Here is a 15,175-nt window from a genome sequence, read left to right on the forward strand (position 1 = left end):
CTAACCAAAGAGGCAAAGGATCTGTACTCAGAAAACTATAAAATACTCAGGAAAGAAATTGAAGAAGACACAAAGAAATGGAAAAACGTTCCATGCTCATGGATTGGGAGAATCAACATTGTGAAGATGTCAATGCTACCTAGAGCAATCTACACATTCAATGCAATCCCCATCAAAATACCATCCACTTTTTTCAAAGAAATGGAACAAATAATCCTAAAATTTGTATGGAACCAGAAGAGACCCAGAATAGCCAGAGGAATACTGAAAAAGAAAAGCAAAGCTGGCGGCATCACAATTCCGGACTTCCAGCTCTATTACAAAGCTGTCATCATCAAGACAGTATGGTACTGGCACAAAAACAGACACATAGATCAATGGAACAGAATTGAGAGCCCAGAAATGGACCCTCAACTTTATGGTCAACTTATTTTTGACAAAGCAGGAAAGAATGTCCAATGGCAAAAAGACAGTCTCTTCAACAAATGGTGTTGGGAAAATTGGACAGCCACATGCAGAAGAATGAAACTGGACCATTTCCTTACACCACACACAAAAATAGACTCCAAATGGTTGAAAGACCTAAACGTGAGACAGGAGTCCATCCAAATCCTAAAGGAGAACACAGGTAGCAACCTTTTCGACCTTAGCCGCAGCAACTTCTTCCTAGAAACATCGCCAAAGGCACGGGAAGCCAGGGCAAAAATGAACTATTGGGATTTCATCAAGATAAAAAGCTTTTGCACAGCAAAAGAAACAGTCCACAAAACCAAAAGACAACCGACAGAATGGGAGAAAATATTTGCAAATGACATATCAGATAAAGGGCTAGTATCCAAAATCTATAAAGAACTTATCAAACTCAACACCCAAAGAACAAATAATCCAATCAAGAAATGGGCAGAAGACATGAACAGACATTTCTCCAAAGAAGACATCCAAATGGCCAACAGGCACATGAAAAAGTGCTCAACATCGCTTGGCATCAGGGAAATCCAAATCAAAACCTCAATGAGATACCACCTCACACCCGTCAGAATGGCTAAAATTAACAAGTCAGGGAACGACAGATGTTGGCGGGGATGTGGAGAAAGGGGAACCCTCCTACACTGTTGGTGGGAATGCAAGCTGGTGCAACCCCTCTGGAAAACAGTATGGAGGTTCCTCAAACAGTTGAAATTAGAGCTACCATTCGATCCAGCAATTGCACTACTGGGTATTTACCACAAAGATACAAATGTAGGGACCCGAAGGGGTACGTGTACCCCAATGTTTATAGCAGCAATGTCCACCATAGCCAAACTGTGGAAAGAGCCAAGATGCCCATCGACAGATGAATGGATAAAGAAGATGTGGTATATATACACAATGGAATATTATGCAGCCATCAAAAGGAATGAGATCTTGCCATTTGCAACGACGTGGATGGAACTGGAGGGTGTTATGCTGAGTGAAATAAGTCAATCAGAGAAAGACATGTATCACATGACCTCACTGATATGAGGAATTCTTAATCTCAGGAAACAACTGAGTGTTACTGGAGTGGTTGGGGGTGGGAGGGATGGGGTGGCTGGGTGATAGATATTGGGGAGGGTATGTGCTACGGTGAGCACTGTGAATTGTGCAAGACTGTTGAATCACAGATCTGTACTTCTGAAACAAATAATGCAACATATTTTAAGAAAAAAGAAAAAGAAGAAGATAACAGGAGAGGAAGAAAAGGGGAGTATGTCAGAGGGGGAGACGAACCATGAGAGATGATGGACTCTGAAAAACAAACTGAGGGTTCTAGAGGGGAGGGGGGTAGGGGGAGGGGTTAGCCTGGTGATGGGTATTGAGGAGGGCACGTTCTGCATGGAGCACTGGGTGTTATGAACAAACAATGAATCATGGAACACTGCACCAAAAACTAATGATGTAATATATGGTGATTAACATAACAATAAAAAATTAAAAAAAAAAAAAAAAAAAAATGATTTGATGTCGATCAAGCTAGGGATAAGGAAAGCTCAGGACCCCCTACTACTCCACCATCTTAACTCCTCTTCCCCCCTTACTATTATTTTTTTGAGAAATCAAGTGACTTTAATTGATTTGGAGTAGATAATTATCATTACCAGAAATTATCCACAAGGAAGCCCAGAACAAGAGTAACATGAGCCAAATCATATGCCAGAAAAAATGGAATAAAAAACAGTGTTATGCAATCTCCTTGGTGGTCTGGAGATCAGAAGAGAGGTTAAAAAACAGATCTGCAAGTAAGTGGAAATCCAGCTATATTGAAACCCAGCAATAGATGGAGTCATCGAAGGACAGTGGGTTGTGTGCAAGGAGAGAAGAGGGGAGGTGGAGGTCAATACTCATAGAAAACTACATGTAATCTTGAGGAAGAGGAGCCAGCAAAACAAACTGTAAAAACTGTGTTCTCTACTGACTCTGCCTTAAATGTATAATTTGATAAAAATTTTTAAGTTGTATTATAATTTCAGATCTAATAAATCTGTTTTTAAGTCCATCATGGAAACAAACTCACCTCATAAATAGTAAAATCTTTGCCTACATATGGTTTGACAGCCAGAAGACTAGGAACATAGCCTTTGTAAAAGCCAGTAGCTCTTTCAAGCTTCCAGATCTTCCTGGCACAATCCAAAATCCCAGGGTACTGTCCAGTTCTACTCACGGCCAAATTAGTTTTTAAAACCTGAATGTGAAAAAATGTTGTAAGGTCATTGATCAGTTATCTAACCCAGAGCATTACAACAAATTGTAGGCTACAGAGCTCACCCATTATTATGGAATTAAAAAGAGAAAACAATCTTAGGTTATACTGTATTTTTAACAACTGTATATCTATATATTTTCCTATTCTTCCCTGGAATATTTTAGTTTTCCATAGGAATAGCTTACAAATACAGTGTTTAAATGCTTTTACTAAATTTCTTAATTTAACTTCATAGGAAGATAGAGTGTATGAATTCAGCTCTGTTTTCTTTTTGTCTAAATTATAAGATTTTAACCATAGCTATTATACTGTGACTCAGATAAGGAACCCAAAATTAAAAAAGAAGCTCTTACAAACCCCCACCCCCAAATTTAGTGTCCTAAGAAACTGATGTTAGGATTTCACAAACAACTACACACATGTGTGTGTGTGTGTGTGTATATATATATATATACACACAGGGAAAATATAAGAAAAAAGATTGACGGAATTTTGGATGGTATCACCAGGAATTCCAGTATCTATCAAAAATAAGAGTTACAGGAGGGAGACTTCCAGGGAAGATGGAGGAGTAGGAGGAGGATTCTAAGCTCACTTTGTCCCACAAATACAACTGGAAAACACCCACATCAGTGTAAATAACCCAGAAAACACCGGAAGCTGGCAGAATAGGCTCTCCACAAGTAAATGGAGAGAAGGGACTCATCAAAGAGAGTAGGAATGGGGGCGACATGGTTGGGACTTAAATGGACTACAGCACTGTCCAGGGACAAAGGGGCAATGTGACCAGGAGAGGGGAAAAAAACAGAGCCTCAAGCCAGGTACCCCAGGCACAGGAATCCCACATGAGGAAGACAAATTCCTGTAATATTTGGCTTTGAAAATCAAAGGGGCCAAATTTTGTGAGTTCTTACAATCAGCAGGGCCGACCACCTAGAATTTTTAAAAAACAGCGGCTTAGCTCTAGGAGATCCAGGAAAGCCAAAGGAAGCTGAGTCCCTGCCTTTAGAGAGACAACACAACAAACAACGATGTGGAGATACAGCATAGAAGCAGCAGTTTGAAAAACGCCTGGAGTATATGGGAGGGATATTTGTTTACTAAATCAGCGTATGTGCTAGAGGGGCAGGGAATGTTGGGAGACTTCTCCAGGAACAAAGGACCTGGTGAGCACCATTTCGCCCCATCACCCCCCCAGTAAAGACACACAGACACAGGTGGAAACCAGCACAGTGCCAACACCCACTACAGAGTGCTAACTTGCTAATAGTGCCCCCCCCACGCATTCTCCTATGAACATATCCCCTCCAGGCAGGCCTCAGCTCCAGGTCCCCTACAGAGCAGACCTGTGCAAACCTTGCTAACACTGTGCATCCCACTCCCACAGACTCCTACATATCTGTCCCCATAACCAGGCCTGCCTCAGTCCCCTGAGACTGCAGGTGCCCTCCCACAGTGGATCTGCCCAGACCTTGCTGGAACCACAGTCCCCACCCCCACATTCTTCTGTGGACTTGCCCACTCCAATAGTCCCTTGATCTGAGCCCATTCAAAACAGTGCCATAAGCCTAGCAGTGTGCAAACAGCTCCAAAAGAGGCCAGCACCACTCCAAAGTGACTCATGCCTTGGGGAAAAGGGAAGATAACCACACATATGAAACCAACTACGGCCCCAGCAGTAGGATGGGGGCAGACATCTGGTCTGAATGCAGGCCCTGCCCACCAACAAAAGCTTCTCAGAGGACAACACAGGGAAAGCACCCAGCAGTTCAGTATTACTACATCTCTGGAAAACACCTTGTCTAACTCAACTTAAGCCCAAGGCAGCCCCAGACTGGCCCACAACAACACAAAGACCAAACCCTGTCTACAACAGGCAAAGACAGCCATTGCAGATGACTAGACTGAAGAAAAAAATGGCTCAGCCATAACAGAAGATCACATGAATTACACATAGCAGACTCCCTTAAGGAATGGTTCTGGCAAAGAAGGAACATTGCACTGCAGGACATTACAGGACATCTTCTTCAGAAGGCCACTACTTTCAAGAGCAGGAGACATAGCTGAATTACTTAACATACAGAAACAGACACAGAAAGTAAGTCAAAATGAGGAGACAGGAATATATCCCAAATGAAAGAATGAGACAAAATCACAGGAAAGAGGTATATGAAATGGAGATAATATGCCTGATAGAGAACTTAAAGAAATGGTCATAAAGATAAGCACTGGACTTGAGAAAAGAGAAGACCTCAGTGAGACTATTAACAAAGAGACAGAAAACATTAAAAAAAGAAGGGATGAAGAACTTAATAACTGAAATTTAAAATACACTAGATAGAATAAACAGTAGATGAGAGGAAGAACAGATCAGCAACCTGAAGGACAAAGTAATGGAAAGGAATCAAGTCAAAAAGGAGAGAGAAAAATAATAATAAAAAATGAAAGTAGACTTAGGGAACTCATCAACACCATCAAGCATAATAACATTCACATTATAAGGATCCCAGAAGAAGAGAGAGAAAGGGGGCAGACATTTTATTTGAAGAAATAATGGCTGAAAACTTCCTGAATCTGGGGAAGGAAACAGAAATACAGATCCAGGAGGCACAGAGAGACCCAAAACAATCAACCAAAGGAGGTCTACATCAAGACACACAGTAATTAAAAGGGGAAAATAGTAATAAAGAAAGAATTTAAAAGCAGCAAGAGAACAGAAAACAGTTACATACAAGGGAAACCCCATAAGGCTATCAGCTAATTTGCCAGCAGAACATTTACAGACCAGAAAGGAGCAGTATTATACATTCAAAGTGCTGAAAGAAAAAACCTGCACACAAGAATACTCAATCCAGCAAGGTTATCATTCAGAATAAAAGGAAAGATTAAGAATTTCCCAGACAAACAAAGGTTAAAGAAATTCATCACCACTAAACCAGCCTCACAAGAAATGTTAATGGGACTCTTTGACTGGAAAGGAAAGACCAGAAGCAGGAACATGAAAAGCAGGACAGACAGAAGCAGTAAAAGTAAGTATATCTATAACAATCAGTTAAGGAATTCACACACACAAAAAAAAGATGTTAATTATGACACCATATATCTAAAGCATGAGGGGGAGAGGAGTAAAGAAAGGATGCAATCTCAAGGGACCATCAATTTAATATAGACTGCTATATGCAGAAGATGTTATATACAAACCTAATGGTAACCACAAATCAAAAACCAGTAATAGATATGCAAAAAATAAAAAGAGAGAAAGGAATCCAAACATATCACTAAAGAAACCAAACAAAACCATGAGACAAGAGAGCAAGAAAAGAACTACAAAAACAATCATAAAACAAGTAACAGAATGACAATAAGTTCTTACCTAACAAGTTACTTTGAATGTAAATGGACTAAATGCTCCAATCAAAAAAACACAGGATATGGAATGGATACAAAAGCAAGACCCATCTTTTTGCTGATTACAAGAGACTCTACTCAGACCTAAAGACACATACAGATTGAAAGTGAAGGGATGGAAAAACATTTATCATGCAAATGGAAGTGAAAAGAAAGCCGATAGGAATACTTATACTGGACAAAATAGATGTTAAAACAAGGACTGTAGCAAGGAACAAAGATAGACATTATATAATAATAAGGGGAACAATCCTATAAGAAGATATCACAATTACACATATTTATGCACCCAAATACATAAAGCAGCTAATAACAAACATAAAAGAAGTAATCAGTAGTAATACAATAATATAGGGGACTTTAGCACCCCACTTATATCAATGGATAGATCATCCAAACAGAAAATCAACAAGGAAACAGTGACTTTGAATGACACATTGGACCAGATGGATCTAACAGATATATTCAGAACATTCCATCCTAAAACAGCAGAATTCACATCCTTTTCAAGTGCACATAAAATGTTCTCCAAAATAGATTAGGCCCAAAGCAAGCCTCAACAAATTCAAAAAGATCAAAGATATACCCTACATCTTTTCCGACCACAGTCCTAGTGGTCAGAAACTACATCTAGTTTCAAACTAGAAATCAACCACAAGAAAAAATCTGGAAAGAACATGGTTGTTAAACAACATGTTACAAAACAATGAATGGGTCAACCAAGACGTCAAGGAGGAAATAAAATACATGAAGACAAGTGAAAATGAACATACATTGGTCCAAAATCTTTGGGATGCAGCAAAAGCTCTTCTAAGAGGGAATTTTATAAATATACAGGCTTACCTCAATAAGCAAGAAAAATCTCAAATAAACAACCTAACCTTACACCTACAGGTGCTAGAAAAAGAATAACAAACAAAACCTAAAACCAGTAGTAGGAAGGAAATAATAAAGAAATAAAAACTAAAGTAGAAATAAACAAAATAAAAACTAAAGAAATAATGGAACAGGTCAATGAAACCAGGAGCTGGTTCTTTGAAAAGATCAACAGAATTGATAAACCTTTAGCCAGACTCATCAAAAAAAAAAAAAAATGGAGAAGAACACTCAAAAATATCAGAAATAAAAAAGGAGAAATAAGAACCAACACCACAGAAATACAAACAATTATAAGAGAATATTATGAGTAATTAGATGCCAATAAATTAGACAACCTAGAAGAAATGGATAAATTCCTAGAAACATAAAACCTCGCAAAACTGAATCAAGAAGAAATAGAAAATTTGAATAGACCAATTACCAGCAATGAAATTGAGTCAGTAATCAAAAAGTTCCCAACAAACAGAAGTCCAGGACCAGACGGCTTCACAAGTAAATTCTACCAAACATTTAAAGGAGAATTAATACCTATTCTTCTCAAACTATTCCAAACAATAGAAGAGGAAGGAAAACTTCCAAATTAATTCTGTGAGGCCTACATTACTGCTATGAAAACCAGACAAAGACACTACAAAAAAAGAGAACTACAGGCCAATATCTCTGATGAACATAGATGCAAAATCGTCAACCAAATATTAGCAAACTGAATCCAACAATACATTAAAAAAAAATTCACCATGATCAAGTTGAATTTATTCCAGGGATGAAAACATGGTTCAATATTCATAAATCAATCAATATGATACATCACATCAACAAGAGAAAGGATAAAAAAACCATATTATCATTTCAATAGATGCAGAAAAAGCATTTGACAAAATACAACATCCATTCATGATAAAAACCCTCAACAAAGTAAGTTTAAAGGGAACATATCTCAACATAACAAAGACTATATATGAAAAATTATATTAAAATTATACTCAATGGTGAAAAACTGAGGGCTTTTCCCCTAAGATCAAGAACAACACAAGGATGTCCACTCTCACCATCTTTATTCAACATAGTATTGGAAATCCCAGTGACAGCAATCAGAGAAGAAAAAGAAATAAAAGTCATCTAAAGTGGTAAGGAAGAAGTAAAACTTTCACTATTTGCAGATGACATGATACTATATACAGAAAACCATAAAGACACCACCAAAAATCTACCAGAACTGATAAATGAATCAGTAAAGTTATAGGACACAAAATCAATAAACAGAAATATGTTGCATTTCTATTCATTAATAATGAAGTAGCTGAAAGAGAAATTAAGAAAACAATCCCATTTACAACTGCACCAAAAATAATAAAACACCTAGGAATAAACTTAACCAAGGAGTTAAAAGACCCATAGTGTTCGAAAACTATAAAACCTTGATGAAAGAAATTGAAGATGACATAAACAAATGGAAAGATATTCCATGCTCATGGATTGGGAGAAAAAAAAATATTAAAATGTCCATACTACACAAAGCAATCAACAGATTTAATGCACACCTTATCAAAATACCAAAAGCATTTTTCACGAACTAGAACAAATAATCTTAAAATTTGTATGGAACCATAACAGACCCTAAATAGCTGAAGCAATCTTGAAAAGGAAGAACAAACCTGGAGGTATCACAATCCCAGATTTCAAGATATATTACAAAGCTCTAGTAATCAAAACAGTATGGTACTGACAAAAAAAAATGGACACATAGATCAATAGAACAGAATAGAAAGCCCATAAATAAACCCACAATTACATGGTCAATTATCTTCAACAAAGGAGGCAAGAATACGCAATGGGAAAAAGGCAGTCTCTTCAACTAATGGTGTTGGGAGAACTGGACAGCTACATGCAAAAGAATGAAATTGGACCACTTTCTTAAACCATACACAAATATAAACTCATAATAGATTAAGGATCTAAATGTGAAACTTAACCATAAAAATCCTAGAAGAGAGCACTGGCCATAATTTCTCTGACATTGGCCATAGCAATGTTTTTCTAGATATGTCTCCTGAGGCAAGGGAGACAGCAGCAAAAATAAACTGTTGGGACTACATCAAAATAAAAAGCTTCTGCATAGCAAAGGAAACAATCAACAAAACTAAAAGACAACCTACAGAATGGGAGAAGATATTTGCACATGACATGTCCAATAAAGGGTAAGTATCCAAATATAAAAAGAACATATACATCAACACCAAAAAAGAACATATAAATCAACACACACACACAAAAAAAAAAACAATAATCCAATTTTAAAATGGGCAGAAGACCTGAATGGACATTTCTCCAAAGAAGACATACAGATGCCCAAAAGACACATAAAAAGATTCTCAACATCACTAATCATAAAGGAAATACAAACCAAAACCACAATGAGATATCACCAAACACCTGTCAGAATGGCTAAAATCAAAAACACAAGAAACAACAAGTATTGGCAAGAATATGGAGAGAAAGGAACCCTGGTGCAGTATCGGTGGGAATGCAAACTGGTGCAGTCACTGTGGAAAACAGTATGGAGGTTCCTCAAAAAATTAAAAATAGAACTACCATATGATCCAGTAATTCCACTACTGGGTATTAACCCAAAGAATATAAAAACACAAATTTGAAAAGATATATGCACCCCTATGTTTATTGCAGCAGTATTTACAATAGCCAAATTACAGAAGCAGCTCAAGTGTCCATAGATAGATGAATGGATAAAGAAGAAGTGCTATAACTATATGTTAACTAACTAGAATTTAAATTAAAAAATTGAAAAAAAAGAAAAAAAGAAGTGGTATATATACACAATAGAATATTACTCTGCCATAGAAAAGAATGAAATCTTGCCATTTGCAACAACATGGATGAATCTAGAGGGTATAATGCTAAGTGAAATAAATCAGTCAGAGAAAGACAAATACCAGATTTCACTCATATGTGGAATTTAAGAAACAAAACAAAGAAACAAAGGAAAAAAAGAGATGAACCAAAAAACAGTCTTCAATATAGAGAACAAGCTGATGGTTATCACAGGAGAAGTGCTTGGGGCAATGGGTGAAATAGGTAATAGGGATTAAGAGTGCACTTAATACGATGAGCATTGCAGTATATAGAATTGTTGAATCTCTCTATTGTACACCTGAAAGTAATATAACACTGTATGTTAATTATACTGGAATAATTAATTGATTAAAAAAAGTTACAGAAGGAGAGTATAGCAAGATCAAAAAGAAAAATATAATCCTCAGGTGCCTGGGTGGCTCAGTCAGTTAGGTGTCCGACTCTTGATCTCAGCTCAGGTCTTGATCTCAGGGTCTTGAGTTTGAGCCCCATGTTGGGCTCCATGCTGGGCATGGATCCTACTTTAAAAAAAAAAAAGAAAGAAAAATATAATCCAAAATTTAATAGTAAAAAATTTCCCAGGACCACAAAAATGCCAACTGTTTCATTGAAAAAAAATTAACTAATATGAAGAAAAGAATACAAATTTGTAGATGTCATGGTGAGATTTCAGAAGAACAACGATTAAGAGAAAACCTTAAAAGCTTCCAAATTATTAGAATTAATAAGAGTAATGTAGAGTGGTTGGATAGAAGTTAAAATCCAAGAGTTTTCATATATACTAACAATAAATATTAGCAAAATGTAAAGGAATACATTAATAGTAACAAATATAACAAAGATACAGTACTATAAAAGCCTCATAATGTGTAAGACCGCTATAAGAAAATTATAAACCTTATCAAAGAATATAAAGAAGATTTAAATAGAAAGAGATATCTCCTTCCTGGACAAAAAGATTCAGTATTGCAGTTGTCATTTCTTCCCAAAATTCATTCAGTACAGTTACAGTCAAAAATCCCAACTGGTTTTGTTTTTTGTTTTTAAAGAACCTTGGCAAGCCCATTTTAATGTTCATATGGAAGGGAAAATGAAAAAAAAATAGAACAGTAATAGAAATGTCAGCTTAGATGTCACAGCTCTGGTGATATTGCCCTGGCAATAAGTTTTCCTTACTCCATGTAATTACTACTAATTGTAAGAGGATTCTGGCTCATTTGAAAAAAATAGCCATAATTTTCATTAAAATTAGCAATTAAATCATCTTCTTTCACCAGCACTTACCCTCTAAGGGGTAAATAAGATTGTGCAGTAGCACCAGCCAAAGAAGCAGAAGTAAATTGCTCAAAAGTTCCTAATTTGACTCCTTCAGAAGTTAAGAGTTTAAAGTTATGTTAATATTCAGAAGTCTCAGAGGGCATACAAACATTTCATATCAATGAACACCTGGACATTTAATCCATAGTTAAAAAACATAATGCACATTACCAAGGACCTAAATATAGTCATGCCCTTTACGTGGGAGGTCCCAACCTTAACAGTAGAGACTTCAGCTTGTATGTCTTTTTGCCTAGAATAAGATTTGGTATCCAGCAGACATCCAACAAGTGTTGATTATAATAAGGAATTATAATGGAATGGAAACCACTGAGATGGAAATAACTAAGCACCTTATGCAGTAAGTTCTGACGGCAACTCTATCCAATTTTAACAAAGCAATGTGACATCACAAACAGACCTAGGACTTGATCTTGGCTAGGTCACTTACTAAGTAATCCAGAACAAATTATCTAACTTCTCTATTACTCAGTTTTTTCATCTGGAAAATGAAGTTACATGCCTTGTCCATACTGGTCACCATTATATTTGCAGTCCCTACTTTGCAGGATTGTTGTGAAGATTAAACACAATAATGCAGATGTGTAACATGCTTGCCACATAGAAACTGAGGGAGCTGTCATTATTACTGCATAATGATAATAAAATTTTCCTTAAGGAATGGATATTCCTTGGCCTTTATTTTGGTCTGTACTTTAGCTTCTTGTTCCAAACCAATCAGTACATTCTATCACTCTGCAATATTGATTAGTTCAAGGATTGATAAATGACACAACCTGGACCAGGGAGACCCAAGGAAGTGTTTTGGGAAGACTTCGCAAAAGAAGCTTCCTTGCTCTTCTGAGAGAACTGCAAGAAGAGTCAGCTCTCTTCCTGCTACACACAAAGAAACCATGAACCCCTGGAAGCCTCAGGCAGTCATCTTTCAATCACAAGAAGAGTAAGTCTTAGGATAAAGAACCCAGTGGAGGTCAGAGAGAAGATGGGTAGGGTGGAAGTTATCTAAACTAGCTTTTTTTGAGGAAATATTAAAAAGAAGGAATTTTCGGGGTGCCTGGGTGGCTCAGTCATTAAGCATCTGCCTTCGGCTTGGGTCATGATCTCAGGGTCCTGGGATCAAGCCCCGCATCAGGCTCCCTGCTCAGCAGGAGGCCTGCTTCTCCCTCTCCCACTCCCCCTGCTTGTGTTCCCTCTCTCACTGTGTCTCTCTCTGCCAAATAAATAAATAAAATCTAAAAAAAGAAAGGGAATTTTCTTTTAAAAACAGCATAATTTTGGAATAATAATAACAGGGTGCCTGGGTGGCTCAGTTGGTTAAACGTCCAACTCTTGGTTTCAGCTCAGATCATGATCGCAGGGTCATGGAATCCACCCCCATGTCAGGCTCTGCACTCAACATGGATTCTGCTAAAGATTCTCTCCCTTTCCTTCTGCCCCTCCCCCTGCTCATACTCGCTCTCTCTCTCTTAAATAAATAAATAAATAAAATCTAAAAAATAATAATATAACATTAAAATAATGTTCCAATATAAGTAATCGTCTCCCTTTGTTTTGTAATAATCTGAAGCAATTTTTAAAAAATAAAATTAAATAACTTTTCCTTGTAAATAAATGTCATAGGCAGTATGACTTTACCTGTTCATATGACCAGACTTTAATAGCTGTTTCAGGAGCAATCTTGGGAACATTCACACAATTTCCTCTCCATAAAGAAATGACTCCACACTCTTTGACCATCTCTCTTAAACCGTTTATTATCCTCACATTCTTTGCTTCTAAACTCTGAGCCTTGAAAAGGAGAGGAAGAATTTCGAAAATGGACAATATGATTTAAAGAACTTTGAAGTCTGCATATTGTAATTTTTATGCAGTGGGCAGGAAAGAGTTAAAGTTCCCCGGATATTGAAAGTCTCTCTTATTAGGGAAGCAGCAGCTGCTCTGGTGATTAGACAGCTTTGGAAGCATGTTTATTTTGATCCCTGCACTATAGCTTATGAAGGGGGACACTTTACACATGGCACATAGATAAACATGCCATAGACATTGTGGCTTTGTTTCCTATTCCTCCAAAGGATGGGCAAGTGGCTCTCCCATCATGAAAAGAGTGAATCAGATATAAATGTAAACAGAAGAATCAGGGAAATAACATTTCTAAGAAGTTTAAGACCACTGAAACTCAGAGAATTTATTGCTAACAAGGGGCTGTGAGGCCTCTAACAAGTATGATCAGTATGGTCAGTGTGAGCAGAGGAAAACTGGAATCCAACTAAAGATGCAAAAGTGGTTTTAAAATAAGAGGTATTAAAGAAAAACAAATAAATAAAATAAGATGTATTAAAGAGCAATTTGGGGGGCGCCTGGCTGGCTCAGTCAGTGGAGCATGAGACTCTTGATCTCAGGGTTGTGAGTTCAAGCTTCATATTGGGGGGTAGAGGTTATTTAATAAATAAAAGTGTAAAAATACATAAAGAACTATTTGTTTTTAGGGGACCTGGGCAGGCAGCCCTTGCAGTATAATAGTTGAATATTTAATAAACATGGAGGGAATCAGCAGGATCCCTGCAATACATACGTGAAGTTTATTTTTTAATTTTGAAAAAGAAGAACCAGAATGAGGTTAATCACCAAGTCAGCTGCAGTTAGAAAACAATTACCAACTCTCTATTGAGGAGAAACAGACATTTAAATTCAAAATGATAGCTGTATTACAGCCACAGTAATAAATATGTTTGCTTTAATTGTACAATAAAGCTGTATAGGAGGCCTGATAGCCAATATATAAAATAAGGAAGTAATTCTGTACTTGACGATTCACAATCACTAAGCTAAGCCCTTGTATACCCACCACCTACACCAGTCACTCTGGCTCCAGGGAGTCCCAGGTGGGCTCCACTTTGAAGAGGTACTTGCCCCAGTCTATATACCTGCCTTCTCTTGTGTCATCCCTGGGCCTCTTTGTTAAGAGCAAGTCCAGATCAAGACAGGAAAGACAGCACCACTGTTGATGGCATTTGCACCAACAGGCAAATGCTTAGGTATCCATTTGACCCCAGAGGCTATGACCGTCCACCATCAACCAGTGCACTCCAAAAGTTACCTCACATATCCTCATCTTTATTGGTACTGCAGCCTCTGTGATATTCTTTCATCTATACAGATTGTTAAATATTTTATCACTCCTCCTGTAATTTAAGTCATAATGTAATTTGGATTTTTGCAAATACTCTCCTTTGAGTAACATAAAATGGTGTATCAGTTAACTATTGCTATGTAACAAAATACCCTAAAAAAAAAACTCAGTGGCTTGAAACAACAAACATTTCATTTCCTTGTGATTCTATGAATTAGCAATTGAACTGGGCTCAGCGAGTAGTTCTTCTGCTATTCTTCTCTGTGATTGCTTGTGTAGCTATAGTCATCTAGCAGTTTGACAGGAGCTGGATAGTCCAAGATGGCATCAGGCATATGGCTGGTTGGTTATGAGCCTCTTTCTCTCTCCATGTGGTTTCTTATTTTCAAGTAGATTAGTCCAGACTTCTTTACGGATGGACTTAGGGCACTAAGCAGACACGAGCAAAAGCTGCAAGGCCTCTTGAAGTCTAGGCTTCCAAGTCCCACAACATCCCTGGACAAATTTGGCCCAGATTCAAGGGATGGTGAAATAAACTCCACCTCTTGATGGGAAGAGTAGCAAAGTGATATTGCAAAGGATGGGAAGAATTATGGAATCTATCTTTGCAAACAATCTACCACAAGGAGGTATGGTACTAGATCCATAAAGAAAGAAATACAGTTTTAACACACCAGCTGGCTTTACAACAAATAATATTCATATCATCATAAGAATGTAAATGCTATTTGTTAATTTTAAACATTTAAAATCACCCTATTGACAAAACTTTGAGGATATAAATATGATTGTAAAACAGAATATAATATTAACAACCTTGATAGTTT

General features: G+C 37.2%; 1 protein-coding gene across 1 annotated transcript in view; it reads right to left on the reverse strand.

Moving 5' to 3' along the window:
* Positions 1 to 15,175, reverse strand: part of LOC113926445 (calcium-binding mitochondrial carrier protein SCaMC-1-like) — a 74,014-nt gene that overhangs the window by 38,780 nt on the left and 20,059 nt on the right. Inside the window, exons 5-7 of the mRNA XM_027601331.1 lie at positions 12,848 to 13,006; positions 11,185 to 11,265; positions 2,534 to 2,722 (exon numbers count right to left, since the gene is read on the reverse strand). Of these exons, the coding sequence (XP_027457132.1) occupies positions 2,534 to 2,722; positions 11,185 to 11,265; positions 12,848 to 13,006 (429 nt within the window). The remainder of the gene's footprint in view (positions 1 to 2,533; positions 2,723 to 11,184; positions 11,266 to 12,847; positions 13,007 to 15,175) is intronic.

Source organism: Zalophus californianus, chromosome 4 (assembly GCF_009762305.2).
Source record: "Zalophus californianus isolate mZalCal1 chromosome 4, mZalCal1.pri.v2, whole genome shotgun sequence".
Lineage (NCBI taxonomy): Eukaryota > Metazoa > Chordata > Mammalia > Carnivora > Otariidae > Zalophus > Zalophus californianus.